The sequence below is a fragment of the Pieris brassicae genome, chromosome 9 (genome assembly GCF_905147105.1).
Source record: "Pieris brassicae chromosome 9, ilPieBrab1.1, whole genome shotgun sequence".
In the NCBI taxonomy this organism is placed as follows: domain Eukaryota; kingdom Metazoa; phylum Arthropoda; class Insecta; order Lepidoptera; family Pieridae; genus Pieris; species Pieris brassicae.
This window is the reverse complement of record NC_059673.1, coordinates 14,505,949-14,526,900: the sequence shown is the minus strand read 5'-3', so window position 1 is coordinate 14,526,900 and position 20,952 is coordinate 14,505,949. Positions and strand designations below refer to the sequence as shown.

Here is a 20,952-nt window from a genome sequence, read left to right as displayed (position 1 = left end):
ATGTATGTTATGTGCTTTATTTGTTTATGTAGATAGATTTTATTAAATAACAATACAGTTCAAAATAACATGAATATAATATACTATAAGCAACAAAAAATTAAAATAATTTTTAACTTTCGTTCCCGCCAAAATGCAAACTATATGTAATAGAAAATAGAATCGTGCTTGTATTTTAAATTTTAATCTTATATGAGATTAAACAAGTTATCTCACATTTTTTTATCTAGATATTTTATGTTCTCATTTAAATAAAATTATGGACATATGCTAATGAATATAACTCATTCGGAACCGACGGCGCTAGAGAAATCAAACATCGAATTTTGCCAATTTTGCGTTATTCATATTGATTAAAAAAATAGATTAAATGTTAAATGAACATTAACTGAAAGTAAAAGGCACAAAATTTTAGAATTAATAAATGAAAATGAGGGTAGACACATTAATTATCATACTCATTTTGATAGAGGATTAGCATACGTAGTCGAGCACGTTCTATAAATAAGTTAAATTAGTTTTAATATTAGTACATTTATTATTTTTTACAAGAAATTCGGGAAAAGGGTACAAATATAATACAAAACCATTTCTTATTGAATCTGTCAAGTCCTTCCTTATAAAACACTTGAAATGGAAAAAAATGAAGGTGAAAAGCCGGTAAAGCTAATGCGATTCAAACGATACCATTGTCATACGTGTGGTATTTTTACTAACTCTGCTAATCAATATACACAGCATTTGGAAGGAATCCGGCATAAACAGCAACTAATAAGCAAATCTACGGAGAGCGACACAAACTGCGTTGATTCTGATGATGGTTGCAATTCCACTTTTTATATTCCTGTCTTGTTCATTACTCTATTTACTGTCTTTACGTTCTTCTATATTTGTGAGATGTTATTGGGTAACTGTAAATAATTATAATAAAGTATCTCATTAACGACGTCTTAAATTTCGCGCCATACTTTTAATTGGTGGAGAAGTCGTCCCCAAGCGTTCACGGCTTCTATGCGCACGAACGAACGCGCAGAACAATGAGGTAGCAGCCATTTTATGTCGCTGGCTAAGAAAAACATAATTCGAATGGCCAATCTTATCGGAATTGTGTAATTAGTGTTCTAATTTATGTGTTTCTGCACACGCCACTTTTGTTAGACGTTTCTTCATATAAGTGAGTAGATTCAAAGATTTGTTATAGTATCACGATAGATAATAAGTGTAAAATGTAACTTTACATCTATTTTAAACGGTATAATTAGTCGATAATCATAATATTTCAATTATCCTAAAATACAAATTTATTGTTTATAAATAACAATTACTTTCTGTAAACAAGTCTACTAGTGTTTGTGTTTACATAGTTCAAACAACCGAATTGTAATATCATAAACCGCTTCGATATATATTTTTAGGCTCGAGATATGACATAACTTTCCATACAATTAATATTAGTTCGATCAAGCATATTGTTTACATTATGATTGTAGTAATTAATTACTCGTGCCTAACAACCGGCGTCGCGCAGCCTCAGGCTGTAAGTTGGGGACAAAATTCAATAACGAATTGGCCATTTTATTGATGCGGGGGGAGGTTGGGTGGAGACATTTGGAGGTGGTGATTAATTTTTGTGAATTTAAAGTTCTTATTAGAATTTATTTGTATGAGAAATGCATAAGTGTGTATAGACAATATTTATATAATATATACATACTTCACTATAATTATTGTGTTTAATGATAAGAATAATATTTTTAGTGCAATGTTTTGTATAGGTATGTAGGTGGATATCATCATTTGGTATTTATAATTAGTAGCTAAATGTTTGAATTAATAGGATTCTTTATAATAAATTTATTAGGAAATGCAAAAATTTAGCCATAACATGTATGCCACCTTACCAATCTGCTTTAATTTCACTAGTTAATTTTTAACCAACATCACCTTTGCATGCTTTCTTATTATTGTAACCAGTTTTTATTAGACATCTTCATACTAGAAATAAATTTTTGTTAATTTAGAATGCTTTGTTTTATTTTCAAGTTTCATATTTATTATTCATGTTATATCATTACTTATATTTTTAAGTTTCTTAAAACTAAATAGTCCTGACATTTTTGCTCGATTGGATAGCTTATATTAAGTTTACTTAAATAATCATTTTATTCATTGAAAATATCGCATATTAAGGCTTAGCTAATTTAACATAAATTAGGAAAGAATACTTCCTAATACAAAATTGTTTATGTGAATATTAAATAAATATATATAATTTAGACATTATGTAATTTTATACACCACTGTCAAGAAATGTTCTATAATTACCAATAAGCATCTTATTTGAAACAAACTTTTCTACTTAAACATCATCCCACACTAGTAGATTACTTAAAACTGAATAAGAATTAGGGGTATATTTAAAAAAAAATGTATAAAGTAAAGCAGGTATATTTTGTGTTATTAAAATACAAAATGCACTGAGATTATGTCTTGGAATCATGATGAATATAAGACTGACAAACAGATGAAAATGACCAATTGAAAGATATTTACAACCGCTGTAATTACTTTTTAATTCGTCATTAGTAAAATTTTATGTTTTTGTTTTAAAAAGGCCTTAATTTCATGTTTAGTCTTTCTGTCAGTGGGCTATATCTAAAGCATAGTACAACACAAGTACACCATGCTATAACCATCTATTTCTAATTCTGATGTTTTTTTTAAATCTGAGAATTTGTAACAATACAATTAAGATACCGAAAATCCTATAAATCATACTCAATTATGAATATAATTTAATTTTACGAGCTTTAATAAATAATAATTTTAAAATAAGTTTGATTATAATATGTATCAAATAAACATATGTGAGAGTGGCTCTCAGTAAGTAATCATAGATAAAAATATCAATTATTAGTATAGTAGTTTTTATTTATTTTTTGTTTAATTAACAAGAAGGACATAGATGTAATTGTAGCAGTCAGGGTCAGTTTAATATTTTTTTTTGAGGAATAAGCATTTCTGTAATTGTATGGTAAAGGATGCCTGAAGGTGAAGACCAGACTGTATAGTCAACAAGTTCACATGGTGGGTATGGTCTAATTCCATTGCTATGTTGTATGTCAGGGGATCTAAGATGGTGATTGGGCTTTAGCATTTCCTTTGTCAGTTGCATGCATACCTTAGGACCTTAGGTGGAAGATCTAGAGTGACCCTTTACCTTAAGGCATCATTCATATAGTTGGAGAGACTTGAGCAGTCTAAAAATATACTTTTTTGTAGGTTGGGGCAGGGAAGCTGCGATGGGGTGCAGCAGGCACCATTAGCTTTCCAGCGCATTGGGGCGTGGGGGGCGTGGCACGGGGCGTGGGCGTCCCCGTGCCGCCCCCCGGCGACCTTCTGGCCACCATCTCCATGTTCGAGCAGCAGATTAAAGCTGAGCCTATGAGGTATGTATGTATGAAGCCCCATAACAATGGCTGAACAATTTCAGTGTTTATTTCACCGAAGTTTTCTTAGGACTGGTAGGAAAGTTACTTTTTCACATAAACTTGAATCCAGGTTCAAGATATGCGTTAACCACTAAGCCACAGAGGCTGTCGATGTTTACATTTCTATAATAAAAACATTCAAAAATATAATTTAAAAATCCATGTTACAGTTTCTACACATCACATTCGCATATAAACACCGGCCCGCCTACTATAGTCCGTTCAGATTCACATGGTATCATTATGAACCAGCATCTTCCCCAAGAGGACTCCAAAGACAGCCTCATACAACACCAAGTACACCAACAGGAGCTGCTGGAACAGCACCAACAGGATATGCAACATGAACAGGATGATGATGTTGATAATGTTAGTAAATATTTCTATACTGTCGAAAACTACTACTAGAAAAGGTACCTACATTGTTGATGAGGAATAGCATATTGAAATGAGCCATGCATAGACTAAAGACGTAAATTAAAAAAATGAAGATTTTTGGTCGGGTTATAAAAAAGTTACGAACTCGTAATATAACGAACGAAAATGACATCAATAAAGCAATAGAAATTTGAAAAGTTATAATTATGTAACATAATATATTGAATGTTTTATACAATAATAATAAGCTTATATTTATCCACATCTTATTTACATATAATATACAAAAATATATTTTCTAAGATGCCTCCCTATTTTTCCCATCCTGCTTTTTGCCGATATCTTCCTATGTTTACCAGTTACCCTTGAAATCTCGTTGTTAAACGAGCATACGAGACGCCCAAAAACGCATCGTAGTTGATAGACACACTTTTAAACTATTATCTTTATTTTTGTTCCAGCTAAGTTTTAAAGGTATGGACGATGAAGGTGTAGAAATGGACATGGATGGACGGCAATGTTCTCAGGTGAGTCAAGTTACTTGCGACTTCGTCACGGAAGGGAAATAACCTTTTAAGAAGTAGTTTAAAAATGAGGATGAGATTGATTTTTGCGATATTGTTGGAATTGGATATTTAAGTATGATATTGGCTTACGAATATTAATCACACTTAACCTTACGTTCAAGAGCTGTTAATCCATTTTTGCTGTATGAAGTTTTCATATTTGATAGCGCTCAAGACGAGATTGTGACTTGAGAGACGCACCTAAGAAGTATCTAAATGATACATATACACTTTTTTAGCTTATTTGTTTTCTTTTGGTGTCAGGGTATGGGTGTCGATATGGGATCGGTTCAGACGAAGATGGAAGTGTCTAACGGTCAAGGTGTACCACGATCTAAACCTCAAGCTTGTAAGGTAAGTCATAGAGAATAGAACATAAAAATAAAACTATTTATACTGCCAATATGCACAACAGATACCGTTATTGTGACATTTCAATACGCTATTAACCTGTGCGTAAAGTCGCGTTTCCATTATTCAAATGACTTGCATACAAGTTGCATGCAAATTATATAGTGGAAACAAAAACTTGTAATCAAGTTCAAGTTCAGATACCGGCTAATAACTTGAACAAATGTCCTTGATTGCGCAGGAGCGATTTTTAGGTATCACTTAGAGTGACGTGTCGATCGCGTGATTGGTAAATCAGTTGACGCTTGTGTCCCGCGCTTTGTACGATGCGCAAACTTTCCCGTACTCCCTAATGCCTAAGAAGTTTGCCGGTATCTGTAGGTTCAAACTTGTTCGCACAACACTCAAGTCAGTTCATTTGCACGCAAGTGCGCATGCACTCGTCTATAGAGGGAAGAGTGCAGGGGTTACCTTGTATACATGAGTGCTAAGAGGATATAGAGTAAACAATAATATTTTTATTTTATTTTAATATTTACCACACCGCACGTCTTCGTACTCATGATTTCGATTAGGAGAACTAACTTGTATGTATAACAGATACGTCAGGTTATTTGAGGTGTAAAAATTGTCTTGGATATTATTTTTAATGATTTACCAAAATGGCGGCCTTTTATATTATAAGCCAAGCTTTTGACGTGATTTACCAAAATGGCGGTGTTTTATTTTAAAAGTCAAGCCTTTAACGTGTTTGGCAAAATGGCGGTCAATTATTTTATAAGCCAAGCCTTTGCCGTGATTTGCCAAAATGGCGGTGTTTTATCTTATAAGCCAAGTTTTTGACGTGATTTACCAAAATGGCGGTGTTTTATTTTAAAAGCCTAGCCTTTAACGTGTTTGCCAAAATGGCGATGTTTTATTTTAAAAGCCAAACGTTTGACGTGATTTACCAAAATGGCGGTGTTTTATTTTAAAAGCCAAGCCTTTAACGTGTTTGGCAAAATGGCGGTCAATTATTTTAAAAGCCAAGCCTTTGCCGTGATTTGCCAAAATGGCGGTGTTTTATCTTATAAGCCAAGCTTTTGACGTGATTTACCAAAATGGCGGTCATTTATCTTAAAAGCCAAGCCTTTGACGTGATTTGCCAAAATGGCGGTGTTTTATTTTAAAAGCCAAACGTTTGACGTGATTTGCTAAAATGGCGATGTTTGCCCTCCATCCATGAAGACCTCATCTTGGGTATTGGATTCTCCGGCAGGATTAAAAATATTTCTAGCATTACTAGTACAGTTGTAATACTAAAATCTTGTAATAATGAATAAGAGTGAAGATGTTTTCAGGTTTGCGGCAAAGTGTTGTCATCGGCGTCTTCGTATTATGTCCACATGAAACTACACTCGGGCAACAAACCTTTTCAGTGCACGGTAATTTAATTTCTAATATTTTTTTTGAGTTAGGTTAGGTCAGGTAAAAAGTACTTATAACCGACCGGCATGGTGGAAGTGGGAATTTACCCCTTCGGAAAAATGGCGTTAACCTAGATTAAAATTGCTTGATTGTTACTAGCAGAGCCGACAAACGTTGTCCTGTACACACGCCTAATCATCTAATTGTATATCTACATCATTGTCGAATCCACTCGAACTCGCAAATTTCTGGTCGTTCGCCGTCGTTTTGGAGGTATATATATATATCGATGTTCTGTGTGATATATATATATATATAATTAATCATGAATATTTTGTTTCTTTCTTTTTCTACGTACTTCGCTCACTCCAGTGAGCTTCCGTCCTGCCCTTCAGGTGATTGACCACCCCGCGACGGCCCCAGCCGAGGTCCTAGTCCTACAGGAGACGCTTGCCTAACCGCGTGTTAAACGCCAATTCAGGCCGAGTTGAGCTGTAAAGGCCCTTAAGGCCAACAACGAGATTCAATTAAAAATAAACATATATATATATATACCGACTTTAAATGTCATTGATTTTTTTCCCTTATTAACATGTAGCCAACGTACGTGCCTATAAAGCCAATAATGAAACTTCGACTGTACCCTAAGTTGAAATATACCTGACTTTGTGCTATTCTCTGCTGGCTCTGCGATTTAATAAGTTTCTTGCGAAACGTCTTTTGCTCCCTCTTCAGTGCCATCTCCCGCCAATTGCAGGCTTTTAGCTTCCAATTTCTCGAACCAGCGGTACCTACGCCGACACACTGGTCTCAAGTAAGCTTCCTTTACCGCCCGACCTAGCAAACTTGTATTTGCCTATAATTTTGGGCTGGGTTCATCGTAGAAATTTGTGGACAATCTTACATGTATCACCACAGTTGTCCTAGGCAACGATAGCAATGTGTGTAGAGACTCTAAGTGTGATTTTCATGTATGTATGTGTGTATTGGATTTTGACATTACCTTACTCTTATAAATACTTTACCTTATGTTATACTTAAAAATGCTTACTAAATTTTACCCTAACAATGATCATTGTATATCGAAATCTAATGCATTATAAATAAGGACTTGCGACCTGACAAATGCGTTATAAACGTATTTTTAAACATGGAGGTAACAAATGACTATTTACAGGTATGCGACGCAGCGTTCTGCCGCAAGCCATACTTAGAAGTGCACATGCGCACGCACACAGGCGAAAGACCTTTCCAATGCGATCTATGTCTCAAGAGATTCACGCAGAAGTCCAGTCTCAATACGCACAAACGTGTACACACCGGTGAGTTTATTTTGAATTTATTTAGATTGATCCATGTTCATTGATACTCTACGTTAATTCAACGCAAATGAATGTTTTAGCAAACATTACAGAACTCTTAGACAACGATCTTATTTATGACTATCAAATCTAGAATTTTAGTGACACAGATTATAACGATAAAACAATTGACAGATGTCAATCTCATTATTTGAAAATGTGGATCAATCTCCCCCTAGACTCTAGTGTTTAGATATCACCATTTGTTAAAATTAAAATTTTATATTTTGAAGTTTAGCGTCGAAATAGAATATTTTGTTTCCTAGGGAAGGTCATTTGTTATTTTTAAACGAATTCACTTATACAAGCTGTTATATGTTTTAATGAAAAATTCTGAGTTGCCATTTACAATAATAGGGATAATATTATTACCATGAGGGGATTACTTAATAATTGGTTTTACATTTGATCAAGTCACCCTCCTCCTGTTTTCGCGTTATCTGTATTTTGTTGTATTTTTATGTCTTCTGTAGAACAAGTAGTTTATAGTAATTTTGTTGGTAGATCGTATGTTTTGCCTTTTATATTTATTTTGCTGATATATAAAACATTGCGACGAGATAGATTAGATCTCCTATCTCCGCTGAAATCCAGTAAAATAACAATTCAAAAATCACTATAAGGTGCTGAAAATTAACACTAGGTAAACTGTCGCTTACGGCCTCTGGACAAAGCTTTTTAAAAGTAATATTTGTACACGTTTATTTTACCCTAAAGAATACCGTAGTCAATGAATTAGGACACTGGTGCGACTCACAACATGAAACATGTTACCATGCAGATGTGAATAGTTTTTGAGTTATCGGCGTGTGTTTGTAAGGTTAACAGGGGGAGGTAGACACACACTGGGCGTCCATTGTGTGTCTGTGGCACGATCAATGAGGAACTGTAGATCGAAATGTGGCCTGGCTTTTAGATGAGCACCTTCGCGCATTGATGGTGAAGGAGCGGCCCTACAAGTGTGACCTCTGTCAGATGCGCTTCACGCAGAGCTCCAGCCTCAACCGCCACAAGAAAATACACACGGGTGGGTTTCCTTTCGCACCGCCTTGTGCTTTTTCTCCTTACTAAGTTTTATCAGACCCTCAAGCCCTTAACTACACTACGTATTCCCTGTATATAATTGTACATATGTGCTGAACGCGGCGACGTTTACTAATTTAATCGACTTATGCGTGACGATCTTTGAGGCAGCGCGGTTAGTTTCGTAACCTCCCCCCTGAGTGTGTGTGACTGAGAGTGAGACCGTTAGGTTAATTGAAGTTGAGAGGGAACAAATTGCTATATCGATACTCGTGTAACTTATAGAGGAGCACAGACGAGCCCTGTTAGAGAAAGTGCGGCCGTACCAGTGCCACATCTGTTTTATGCGCTTCACTCAGAAGTCCAGCCTTGGCCGACATGGAAAGATACACACGGGTAGGCATTTTGCCCTAAGATCCTTATGTAGACATTGAATATAACTTAGAGTTGACGTCACTAGGCATTAACGAAGTAGCGGCGTGAAAGAGGATCGTTTTTGTAGCTGAATTTTGTTGCTATTTCTAGAGGAGCACATCCAATCGCTGATCAACAAAGTGCGCCCCTATCAATGCGACATCTGTGACAAGCGCTTCACTCAGAAGTCCAGCCTGGGCACTCATAAACGTATACACACCGGTGGGTCCCTTAATGTATTATAACTTGTATAGGTATCTAAGTCACAATCGCAAAGGGTATCTTTTCCAATTCTTATTGTTGTGGCTTTGACGCCTTCTTTGTGAATAGTTTTAAGGGCTCCCAAAATTCCTGTTTTTTTTTAAGATTAGCGATTCGGAAGTGTTTCTCGTTTCAAAAGGAACACCACTGCTTTTTCAATACGTATACTTTGGCAATTGTTTAGGTGCGCGCTCGAAAACTATTCACAAACTGTATCAAAAGCATGTGAACGTTGTGAAATTTTAAGTTACCGTAGGAGAAGTCTGATGGACAAATAACACGTTAAAATTCCCTCATGGTAGCTATTCAAACAGATGCGGTTTATTGGGACAGTATTGAGTAAAATTATTTGTCCATCGTCCATTATGTTTTTTTCTCTGTCCCCGCGCGTGTGGCGGCGCAGGCGAGCGGCCCTTCCAGTGCACCGTCTGCCTCAAGTCCTTCACGCAGAAGTGCGCGCTCAATTTGCACGAAAAAATACATACGGGTTAGTAGCCCACTACTACATTTTAATACATAGTGGTTCTTTCGATACGATCTGCAATTTGAAACGTCACGCACCCACTTCATTTAGCGTCATGCTTTTTTTCCTATTTTCCGTTGCCTAACAAGTTAATTTTTGCACTTTGTCCATAGCTTTCATCTCGTTGCTTAACTAACATCTTCATAATCAATGACTCATGAAGCGTGCTTTTTCGTACTTCTGCACTCATCGTTCCCCGATCTACTCCGGTCGTTTATTGTTTATCGCTCGACCATCATTCCGTATAATTTGTCATTGTCAAATTCATCATAATTTCATAAATATTAATTCTATCACAAAAGCGGTAATGCAATCGCCGTCAAGACGCAATCGCGATAATTTTAAAAGTTAAAACTGGGGCTTGAAAGACTAAAGTAGTAATTGTCTTTGATGACGCGTCGGAGATTGGCTGGGGGCCGCCGAATCAAGGCACGCGAGCCGTATTGCGTCGGCGACGTGCGTTACTCGCTTTTGTGTGTGCACTGGGCGCAGTGCAAGGGCGTCCATTCGCGTGCGGGCTTTGCCCGGCGGCGTTCGCCCGTCGCCCCTACCTGGACATTCACATGCGCACGCATACAGGCGAGCGGCCCTATCAGTGCGACGCGTGTCTGAAGCGCTTCACGCAGAAGTCCAGCCTCAATATCCATAGACGGACGCACACAGGTGGGTGTCAGTCGGGTCGGACTGGACCCCGCCCGCCCCCAGCCTCTCTCCGTTCGTTCCGCCGCGTCCTTTCCGCGTCTCGCCTCGTCCCCGCGTTCTAGACCTCGCACGAACCGAACTGAGGAGCGGAGTTAGCGGCGAGCGTCGACCAGTCCGCGCCGCGACTCCCTAGCTTAGCCGCTTCCGGCCCGCCGCTTCTATAATGTAATTTGGGCACCAGTCCAGGGCAGACCGTTCCAGTGCCTGTCGTGTCCCGCGGCCTTCACCTGCAAGCAATACCTGGAGATTCACACGCGGACGCACACGGGTGAGCGGCCGTATCAGTGCGACATCTGCCTGAAGCGCTTCACGCAGAAGTCGAGTCTCAACATTCACAAGCGGACGCACTCAGGTACGTTGCGTCTCGAGAGCTTAGGGCCGCGCGGCGGTATGCGGGCGCGGGCGCGGGCGGGGGCCTTCCGCTCTTAGTTCACTACGCCGGAGCAGCCTCTCGACTCTGCGCACACAAAAGGAGACGCAAGTCCCTCCTCACTCGCTCCGAGCGGGGTTGGGCGTAGAGTCGGGGCGCTGCTGGAACATTCACTACTCCGCTAATCAGACCGGCATACAGTGCAGGGCCGGCCCTTCCAGTGTCTGCAGTGTCCGGCGGCTTTCACTTGCAAGCAGTACCTGGAGATCCACAATCGCACGCACACGGGCGAGCGGCCTTACCAGTGTGACGTGTGCCTCAAGAGATTCGCGCAAAAGTCTACGCTGAACATACACAAAAGAACGCACACAGGTGAGTCCTATTATGAATATGTCATTAGCTCATTTTATATGTTCATCTCGTTGAGTTGTCGGTGCCACATGTGACGATAGGCCGGCGTGTATTATAACGTTAGTTATTGATGGGTAGTGCAAGGGCGGCCGTATCAGTGCATGGAGTGCCCGGCGGCGTTCACTTGCAAGCCCTACCTGGAAATACACATGCGCACGCACACAGGCGAGCGGCCCTTCGAGTGCGATGTCTGTTACAAACGCTTCACGCAGAAATCTACCCTCAACATTCACAAGCGCATTCATACCGGTATGGAAAACGAGTTCTGTACTGTAAGCCTAGGGTTGCCATCATCGGTACCAGTACAATATTAATGAACTTCTATGAAATATCTTAATCCTTTAATATTTATGTATGGCAACCCTACCTAAGACCTTATAACTATCGGTTCGTTTACAGTACCGTTCTCGATTCCTTTTCAAAACGTTGAATTAATATGATAACAATCAGGACGCACCTGAAAACGAATCGATGGTCTTAGCCGGGTCGTTTGATGTTTTAGTTAATAATTGAATGTGGTTTGTGATAAGTAAAAGGGCTTTTTTTATAATAAATGTTTTTTTATTGCATAATGCGGAATTCTTGAAGATTCACATTTAAAATAAGAGTTTTCTGAAATGTTTAGCCTTAGTATCAGCTTACGTATTCGCTGTAAATAACGCTTTCTTGAACTATGATAAAATATTGGACCCTACGTCTAAAAGCTTTCCTAAATATGTATATAGCTTCTCAAGTAAGAAAGATCCCAGTATCACTTATAAGATTGATAATAATAGGTAGCGAGAAATGTTTCCGAAAACCCTTATTTCGATAAATTTAGAGGCGATAGATATACGCAGATAAATTGCTGGCTTTAATCTATGCTTTAAGGATCGTTGATTGCTTCATGCATGGAAGTCTGCGGTAGAACGAGAGACGGCAAATTGCGATCATAATGATGTGGCACCGACGACACCATACAATCGCTGCATCATCTCCCTTACATTAGCAATTCATTTTCAGACCAATTCTTATTGCATCTTGCCGTCTTTTTTATTTTTGCTTCAATTTGCATATTTTTTACTAACAAATCGGCACGCAGCTAATCGAACAATTCCCTAAAAGAAGCTGCTGGGCCATTAATTACTCTGTGACTTCCAATTGGAATAACTACAGCGATTCCGATAGTGAAATGGTTCCGCTCGGTCCAAAGGTTGCGACTTCAGGATGTTGAGGTATATCGAACTCCCATACGAAAACGCCGGGGTCGGTTCGCAGACTAAATAATATTTGCTCTATTTGTCCAAATTTTTGTATTGCGACGTGTGAATTGTCCGATTAAATGGCTGATTTGTTGAAATATGTTTTATTATGAACTTTAATAAATTTTATAAATTTCAGGGGAACGCCCTTACGCATGTGATATATGTCAGAAAAGATTCGCTGTGAAGAGTTATGTTACGGCTCACAGGTGAGAAAGGGATTTTTGTTTGGTTCTTTCTGTAGTGCAAGAAAATATAAGAAAAAGAACTTTATTACATATGATAAAAAAGATAGAAGAGAAAGTGCTAGGATTCCCTGTGGCGTGGGCAGCTAGTCTCTTCCATTTAACATTTTAATGGTCATAGGTACTTGAACGTAATAAATTCTACATAACACTTACAATTTTATAATTGTTTATAAACTATATATATTTATATAATAGTGACAGATAGTTAAGCTTATTTAATAGTTTTTTAAATATATATATACAAATTAATTGCTGTTCGAAGATTATTTCTTGAAATATCAGTGGAAGCTCAGGGAAGTTAAACGGAAAACATAAATAATAGGTTGTCATATGTTATTTCAGATGCCTTTAGAAATGTATATTTAATGCATTTTGTATTGACACAAACTAGGTTAAGATATACAAATATGCAATTTAAAAATTTAATATATTTGTTTTTTTTTTCATTGTTATTGGTGAGGGAACAAACAGTTGCATAGAATTATATACGTAAAAAAAATATTACGTCAATATTTATAAAAGAAATCCTTTTATACTTAGCATGTATCTAATATAATAATTATTATAGGTGGTCGCACGTAGCGGACAAGCCGCTAAGTTGCGAGCGTTGTTCAATGACATTCACGTCCAAGTCTCAATTCGCTTTGCACATTCGTACGCACGCGGCTGGGCCTTGCTACGAGTGTAGCGTGTGCGGACGCACGTTTGTACGGGACAGCTATCTTATACGGTAAGTTTTTTTCCAGAGTCTTCCTGAGGCTCCATTGCCGATGTATATTTAAATGATTAAAAATTGCCAGAACCGAGCACTTTCTGCCGCGAAGCACCGGAATTTGCAACCAATTTAAAACGTCGCCAAGGCACTCGCCTTCTGGCATTTTAAGTGTCCATATTACACTCTTGCCCATTTCCTCCATATATTTCATTTGTCATTAATTTAAATATAGATATTTTTTAAACATTAATTACACAATTTCTGTTATGATTTCTCTAAATACAGTTGTACTTACAAAAAAAATCTTCTTACAACTTCCTTTAGAAGAACTTACTACTTATAATATACCACACAGATCCGCTTTATAGTTTTCAATTGTGCTATATCAGGTATGCTATTAAAAGGAGATTTTTGTCCTAGTTTAAGTGAATGATAGATACAAAGCAAAATAATCTTTGTTTTTATTTTTATTTATAAAAAGAATACAGGAAATTTACGATACCGGCGATACTAATCGTCTAAATTTCTCCTTCAGCCGAAGCGCCGGCATTTAATCATACAATCATATATTATAGTAGTTTCATATAAAATAATACAATTATTTACTAAAAATTCAAACAAGGCATGTTTGGTTTGAAATCTTAACCTGTTAGGTACAAAGTGCGACTGTAGAAACTAATTGTTAAAAATTAGGAGAATCAAATTTGCCATGAACCTTAGGTTAATATAAATATTAGTAGGCTGGCAACACTAACATCGGCTATCACTGCAATGACATCGTCCTTGCAAAATTGTCATATATATTTATAGTTCATCTTTTGAACTTAATTATATTTTTCAGTCATCACAATCGTGTGCACCGCGACAGCCACAGTAATATGTCCGCTAATAGTGGCGTCATAAGCAACGCTGGTGGGGCTGGAAATTCAGGAAACTATGACTCGCCTGGCGTCTGCGATTTGAGGTAAATATATAAAAACCCAATCTCTACAGTGAATATGTAGCGACATTTACAAGCTGCGCTTACAAATCACTGCGATGACGTTATACCCTGAAACGCGCTGACGAATATACATTTACAACTTCTCTATCTTAGAGACTTGGGCCTTCGGCCTGGCCAATCAGGGGTTGGATAGGTTGAGTATTCTCCCTTTATGTTGGACGAGCAGGACACAAAGTCTCTAATAAATATTTTAACGATTTTTTTCAATATACAGATAATAATTTTCTGTTATAAGTTTTTATTTACTGTTGGCATCTAAAAATATTTATTTATTTGCACAAGAATGAAATAATATTAAAAATAGTTTATCGGCGCCCTAAGCGATCTATTCCAGGCAACCCTAATTAAACAGTAAAAAATAAAGAATTTTTAAGAGTGCAATCTTAATACAATAATAATAAACAATCAATAAACCGGAAATCTAACCTAGGATTTTGGAAGATTACCCCATGTACTTAAACTTCTATGTAAGTGTAATTGTATATGTCACGTTATAATAAAAAAATAAATAAATTTCAGCTTCGTGCCTATGGTGAACCGTTACCTGACGTCACAGGGTACACAAGTGTCGCTTGACGGCACCACCAAGATGTCAGCCATGTCACCACAGTCCATCGCTTCTATTTGTGAGTCGAAATAATAACATTTAACAGTCCATTTAGTATTAAGAAACGGGTTTTTATATAATATTGGATCGTGTATATTTTTTATTTAATTCTAGCAACACTAGCATAATTAGATTATAGCAACACTAGCATACACATGCAAATTGATTGCCATTTAAAGAATCTAGTTTCAATTGTTTTTCGAAAGATTTTTCGCGTGTTTTTTTTTTATTTTATTGGTCAGTATTTATATCCATAACTTATCGATTGAGTGGATTGTCTTAGATTGGTACTGAATTGAAGAATGTAGTCAACGCAAGCATGTCGCAATTATTGTATGATTACCTCTCGTAGTGTTTAAAATCTTACCCTATTTAGCAATTCAACGGCTTTTATTATAATTATCAATGGCGCTACAACCTTTTTAGGTCTGGGCCTCAGATTTCTGAATCTGTTTCATGATCATTTGTAAATTGAATAGGCAAGTAGGTGATGCACCCCGTCGACTTTTTTGGGTGTAAGGCAAGCCGGTTTCCTCACGATGTTTTCCTTCACCGTTCGAGCGAATGTTAAATGCGCACATATAAAGAAAATCCACTGGTGCACAGCCGGGGATCGAACCTACGACCTAAGGGATGAGCGTCGCACGCTAAAGCCACTAGGCCAACACTGCTTCTATTACTTATAAAAATATATTTTCTGTTTATATAAGGAATAACTCTAATACTAATGAACCGCTTTACCAACATAAAGCTACATAAGTGACGAGTGAATCACAGCTTTATAAGTAATAAGATTGTCTGTTCGTCAGCGTCCCCCCCTCCGTCGCACACACCTACCCCCCAGCCTCAACAGATGACGTCAGGGATGCGACTCTCGGACTGATCCCTTCTGCATATTGGTATGTGTCATTTGCAATTAAATAATAATATGAATGTATGTCGAGGTATTTCCGTAGTGCCATTGGTATATCTAGATATACAAAATACAATCTAGTTTTATGAGATTAAACTCTAGAAGCTACAAGTTCACTCAGTTGAAAATGAAAAAAATGCGGGTAGCTGCATTTTCTTTTATTTAATCTTTTTTTCCAGCTCTCGATTGAAGTCCGTAGCCGCAAGTGCAATAAGGCCAGGAGCAGCTACACACTTTTATATTATATTTATTTATACATTATGTATGTATGGTCGGCCGTCACTCGTTAACGGATGGAGAGGATCCCTCGGGCCGAGCACGTGTCGGGTTTAGTCAGTAGGGCTGCTACGTTTTACTTTATTGCTTTAACCGACTTAAAAGGTTTAGACTTGATGACATGTATGTCATAGAATTGGATTTGAAAAATTCTGTAATGTGAACTTTTTATGTATGTTTGTCTACGAAATAATGTCGAGGATATTCCAACTTAGTGGTTAACAAGTTTCACGAAAATCTGTGTTTAATATTCATTGATAAATGTATTAATTCAATGTTTGTATAATAATAATGAGACAAATACTTCACTGTTCTATAACCAATAGACAAAAACTACATAAAGTAAAATGTTTTAGTAATTGGAAAATTGATATTCTAAATGTTAATGTCGCTGATAAGAATGACAACGCATGGTCACGTGACCATGCATTCCAAAATCCTTACTGCTGTATGATAGTAGCAGCCCTCAGTAGTCAGTAGTGTGGTAGCGGTACCGCCTGGTACGTATTGTGATCGTTTATCCGCTGTGATTTATCTACCATCACTCGTGGTGGGAAACATGAATCGTTACTTAAAGTTTCATAGATTGTAGGCCTAAATTTTTGATCTCATATTCTAATTTGCTTAGTGATAATATCTTTCGGAATTGTTAATGGTAAATCCAGAAATTCTAAATTTGTGGTCACTCGCTTGTCATCCCCTGTAACGTGCGACAAGTGCAGAATTGATATCATACAGTTGACAGCTGACAGTTGACACTTGACAGGTACGCATCACAGACATTTTTTACTTATACAAATCGAAAGTGTTTCTTCGCTAGAAAAGCGGGCAAAAATTATTTTTGTAGGGAAACTTTATGGGAATAATTTTGTATTGGAAAATTGTGCACTTGTTGCTCGTATCGTACGTGTTAGAGTAGTGGAATAAATCTTATTGCGATGCTTTAACTTAGATGTCTGTAAATGACTAATTTTATAGAACTGTTACTGAGAGGTCGAATATTTTGATCGCTGGAGGCCTATGGGCATTCGGCGGGAACGCTTTAATGAACAGATTTCATATGAAGATAATAATTACGAGTACAAACGTTTGAACCCGCACTCAGGGGCAATAAGATGGATTCACAAAATTAACTTTTAATATGATGTTTATTGGAGTAATCCAGAGAAGTGCCTGTTGCAACATAAAATTGGCAATATTTTTTAATAGTATTTCGTTGGTAGGAGTCACGTACGGTGTTCACGGTTACTGTTGAGGCGTTAGGACCCGTGTTCTGTGTTCTCGAAGCTTCTCTTTGTGTGCCTTCTAGCAGTTAGCGCGGGTAGGCGATATACTCGACTCCGTTTCATTGTTTCGCGTTCATGCTCGATCTCTTATCCTTCCGTTCCGCGTCTCGGGACTGACGGCGTAATAGGGTTACGAATAGTTGTATAGCGGTAGTCTTCCAATTCCTTGAGACGACGTGCAGTGTCCGTTGCGGGGGTTCCTTTGGGTTGCCATTGTAATATCAAAGATAGATTGGTGCCATTTCGATGTACATGCGGTAGACGTAAGTGTATAGTTAAGTTCGCCGGTCAGGGTAGTGCTGAAATAAAATATTGTATCACCACGAGTCTCGGTTCGCGCCGCGTTTTGTTGGCGATGCGATGTTTTATTTCCGTGTTGTGTCCAAGTGAAGGTCAAAATTTGTAAATATTCGTAGGTTTTATTTATTCGATTGTCGTGGGATTGATGAATCAAAATTTTATTGTGAAAAATTAAGTTTTCGTAGAATCGTAGTTCTACGAGCCTAGGTCGAACTGAAGCTATAATATTTGAAGTAATCGTAGAGTATTAGGTCAGAAGTATACTTTCGTATTTAAAGATCGAAATTTCCTCGTAGATATACATAATAATAAATATATACATGCGAATGTTGTTTGATAGTCCTAAATATTTTTTTATTTTGATAGTTCTGTATTTTGAAACACGAGAAAATAAGCCAATATCTCATTTATCATTTATAAATAAATACTAAATAATAATATGTATGTACTTTAGATTAACATACGGACGGATGCATTTAGTCGCCCAGGTGAAAGTAATAGATAAACATCCAAAATAATTTATCGAGTCTTTTCTAAAATAACGTCTTTATTAAGTTTTTTACCAAGCCATTGAGAACAGTATTATTTAGAGAAACTAGATGTTCCATAATTCGGATAGTATTGATCTATCCTATACCAACTTAGTGATCACCAATGAAGAATATTATTTACCTACAATATATATTTAGCGGCAGCATCGGGAGCTCTGAGCGATGTTGTGAAACCATAGTTTACGTGAATGGAATAGAGACACCAACATAGTGAACTAGTACATAAAGTATATATAAATGTATATTATCGTGTGTCCGCTCCCCGACGCTCCGCGAGGCTGGCACGCCTATCTTAGATTTAGTAATATATTTTTGTTATATGTTCTTGTCTTTATCGTGGTTGTTTTTATTATTGCTTTGCTGCGGTGTCACCCTGGCCGAGTCGGGAGGGGGACGGAGTATAGAGAGCGGTCCTTCTTCGTTACGACATGTAACTCTATATTTACAACCCTTACTTGTGTATCGAAGGGTAGAGATATATATCGTAAGACGAGGGCCCTACTAACAGTTAGGATGCACAAATTTCACGACGACCCACAAAAGATATTTTTGCAGGCGATTCTTTATCGGATCGGGAATGTGTGCGTCTTCGCTGCCCCAACTATTTTACATACAATACGATGTTAGTTACTAAACTAGAGTGTAATCGAGATATTTTTCATTTACGTAATCGTCAAAGTTTTCTTAGTTGTATTTCCTACTTATTTCCAACCGTAGAAAAGACTGAGTCGCTATGGATCCACAGTTTACACCGAGAATACTCAATGGGAGGATTGGCAGAAGTTTATAGGTTTGTTATGTTTGCTAATATCGGAGCGGTTGTGGTGTTGGACCAACCAGTTTCTTTGTAAATCGTAAAATTTTGTTAGGAAATCGTACATATCTTAGCCGTTGATGATAAATGTATACCTATATCGGTTCGAGGCAGCGCTGGTCTGTCAAAATCGGGCTAGTTCACCTCCGTGTGCCGGTTTATTGAGCAACAGTGAGCCTTGTGTAATCATTATGACTAAGGTACATAAATATTTAGTTCTATAGTACGTTAGATTTACGCGAATATCTGCTTTGTCAACTTATTGCGTTGCTTACATTATAATCATACGGAGTACAGCCTAAGGATTTTAACGTTTTTTTATATACTGAGAGCTATTTCTAAGTCGCTGATTTTGTACTATTTATAGTTGTATAAAAATTATATCGGCTTTAAGCCAAATTGAAGTTTTGGAGTGTTTTACATACCTACTTTTAATTCCTATTTTATTAAAATTCACAACAAACATCATGGCATGATGCTTTTTCGCGGTCATTTAGCGATAGCTCTACAGAGTTTTATTGACCAATATTTTTAACTGCAACTGTTTTTTCTTTAATTGTTAAAATTTTTAGGCTAGTTATATTTTATGACATAAGTTAGGTTTGTTAACTGGTGTATTACATTGCACGTTATTATGCCTTTACAGCCTCCTTTTCATATTTATTTTCTTGTACTCTGTTTCTATTTGATTTGAGTTTATTTTGATGATACCCGAAATGTACTGTTTAGAATATTACTAGTTCAGTCATTTTATACTTTTATAAGTAGCATTTTTATATTAATTGCAACCGCAAGGGTTCCTTTGACATATATATTTTACGTTGCCTCTTGGGACTGAATTATTTTATATTGAAGTTACATTTTAGGTATTATCGTTTACATGTGTTATTTTATACATATTCTTATACAAATTATTATTTAACGTTGATTCTTTAAGAGTATACCATTACAATTAATGTAAAGAGGCTGTAAGGGAAATTATGTAGTCAGCATTATGTATATGCTTTAATGTGATTTTTTAAATGTACTCTTTATTATTATTAGAATCATCAATCAATATAATTAGCGAACTAACAAAGCGATTTTTAATAAATTTTTCATTTCATAGTGATTTATATTTAGATCAAAATAAATACAGAGTTTATTTAATTTTATGAAAAGTATACATTGTAAAATTATTCGATAGCGCTCGGTATGTCGGGCCCTTATAAAAAAGAAATTATATGAATGCAAAAATAACGAGTCACGATTCTTTTAGAAGTCGCCATGTAGTGGAGAAAAATAAACGTGCCATGATATTTGTGGCTAAATACCTTGTTTCTTTTATAACTTTCCCCAAAAACTATTTTATTTCAATATCAGAGTTCTAAGAGTGTTCTAGTAAACATTTCTCAAAATCTAGCACTATATGTGTTCTAGTACTGTTGTCAATGGAGCCTAAGTCATTAACAGCAGCTAAATAGGGTGATAAAATAATAAATTACATACCGCAGTCTTGATGCCAACAAATACTACTACAAATCACTAGTTTTAGAAGATTCTCTTAATGTCTAAATACTCTATACTAACTAAAAAGAATGATGATACTTATATGATATGATAGGTAATAAACTTAATTTATTATGATAGTACTAAATCGGCTATTTATATTTTTGAGAAAACGATACAACATATCTAAAATATTGTGCCTCCTTTTGATCATCAATCATGAAGATCATGCCAATTTCGTGGGCTGATTTT

General features: G+C 36.7%; 1 protein-coding gene across 18 annotated transcripts; it reads left to right on the top strand.

Moving 5' to 3' along the window:
- Window positions 1–778: 778 nt before the first annotated feature.
- LOC123714752 (zinc finger protein OZF-like) lies at window positions 779–20,522 on the top strand. 18 transcript variants are annotated; one of them, XM_045669236.1, is made up of 21 exons: window positions 779–1,174; window positions 3,283–3,449; window positions 3,662–3,860; window positions 4,331–4,396; window positions 4,700–4,789; window positions 6,127–6,210; window positions 7,371–7,515; window positions 8,471–8,581; window positions 8,863–8,973; window positions 9,103–9,213; window positions 9,656–9,739; window positions 10,355–10,438; window positions 10,659–10,829; window positions 11,049–11,219; window positions 11,337–11,507; window positions 12,639–12,708; window positions 13,316–13,477; window positions 14,304–14,426; window positions 14,985–15,091; window positions 15,882–15,971; window positions 16,165–20,522. In XM_045669236.1, the coding sequence occupies exons 2-20, from the start codon at window positions 3,415–3,417 to the stop codon at window positions 15,953–15,955; spliced, it is 2,169 nt and encodes a 722-aa protein (XP_045525192.1). In that variant the 5' UTR covers window positions 779–1,174; window positions 3,283–3,414; the 3' UTR covers window positions 15,956–15,971; window positions 16,165–20,522. The 18 variants fall into 18 exon arrangements, with proteins under 18 accessions (XP_045525192.1, XP_045525191.1, XP_045525194.1 ...); XM_045669235.1 differs by having other exon boundaries at window positions 11,037–11,219; XM_045669238.1 differs by lacking the exon at window positions 8,471–8,581 and having other exon boundaries at window positions 11,037–11,219.
- Window positions 20,523–20,952: the final 430 nt, after the last annotated feature.

What these genes read in the sequence shown, in the direction of transcription:
- LOC123714752 (XM_045669235.1), top strand. Translation starts at nt 3,415, where the DNA reads ATGTTCGAGCAGCAGATTAAAGCTGAGCCTATGAG. An exon ending in ACAAACCTTTTCAGTGCACG is followed by an intron (nt 6,211 to 7,370) that starts GTAATTTAATTT and finishes GACTATTTACAG; the next exon opens with GTATGCGACGCAGCGTTCTG. An exon ending in GCACGAAAAAATACATACGG is followed by an intron (nt 9,740 to 10,354) that starts GTTAGTAGCCCA and finishes GCACGCATACAG; the next exon opens with GCGAGCGGCCCTATCAGTGC.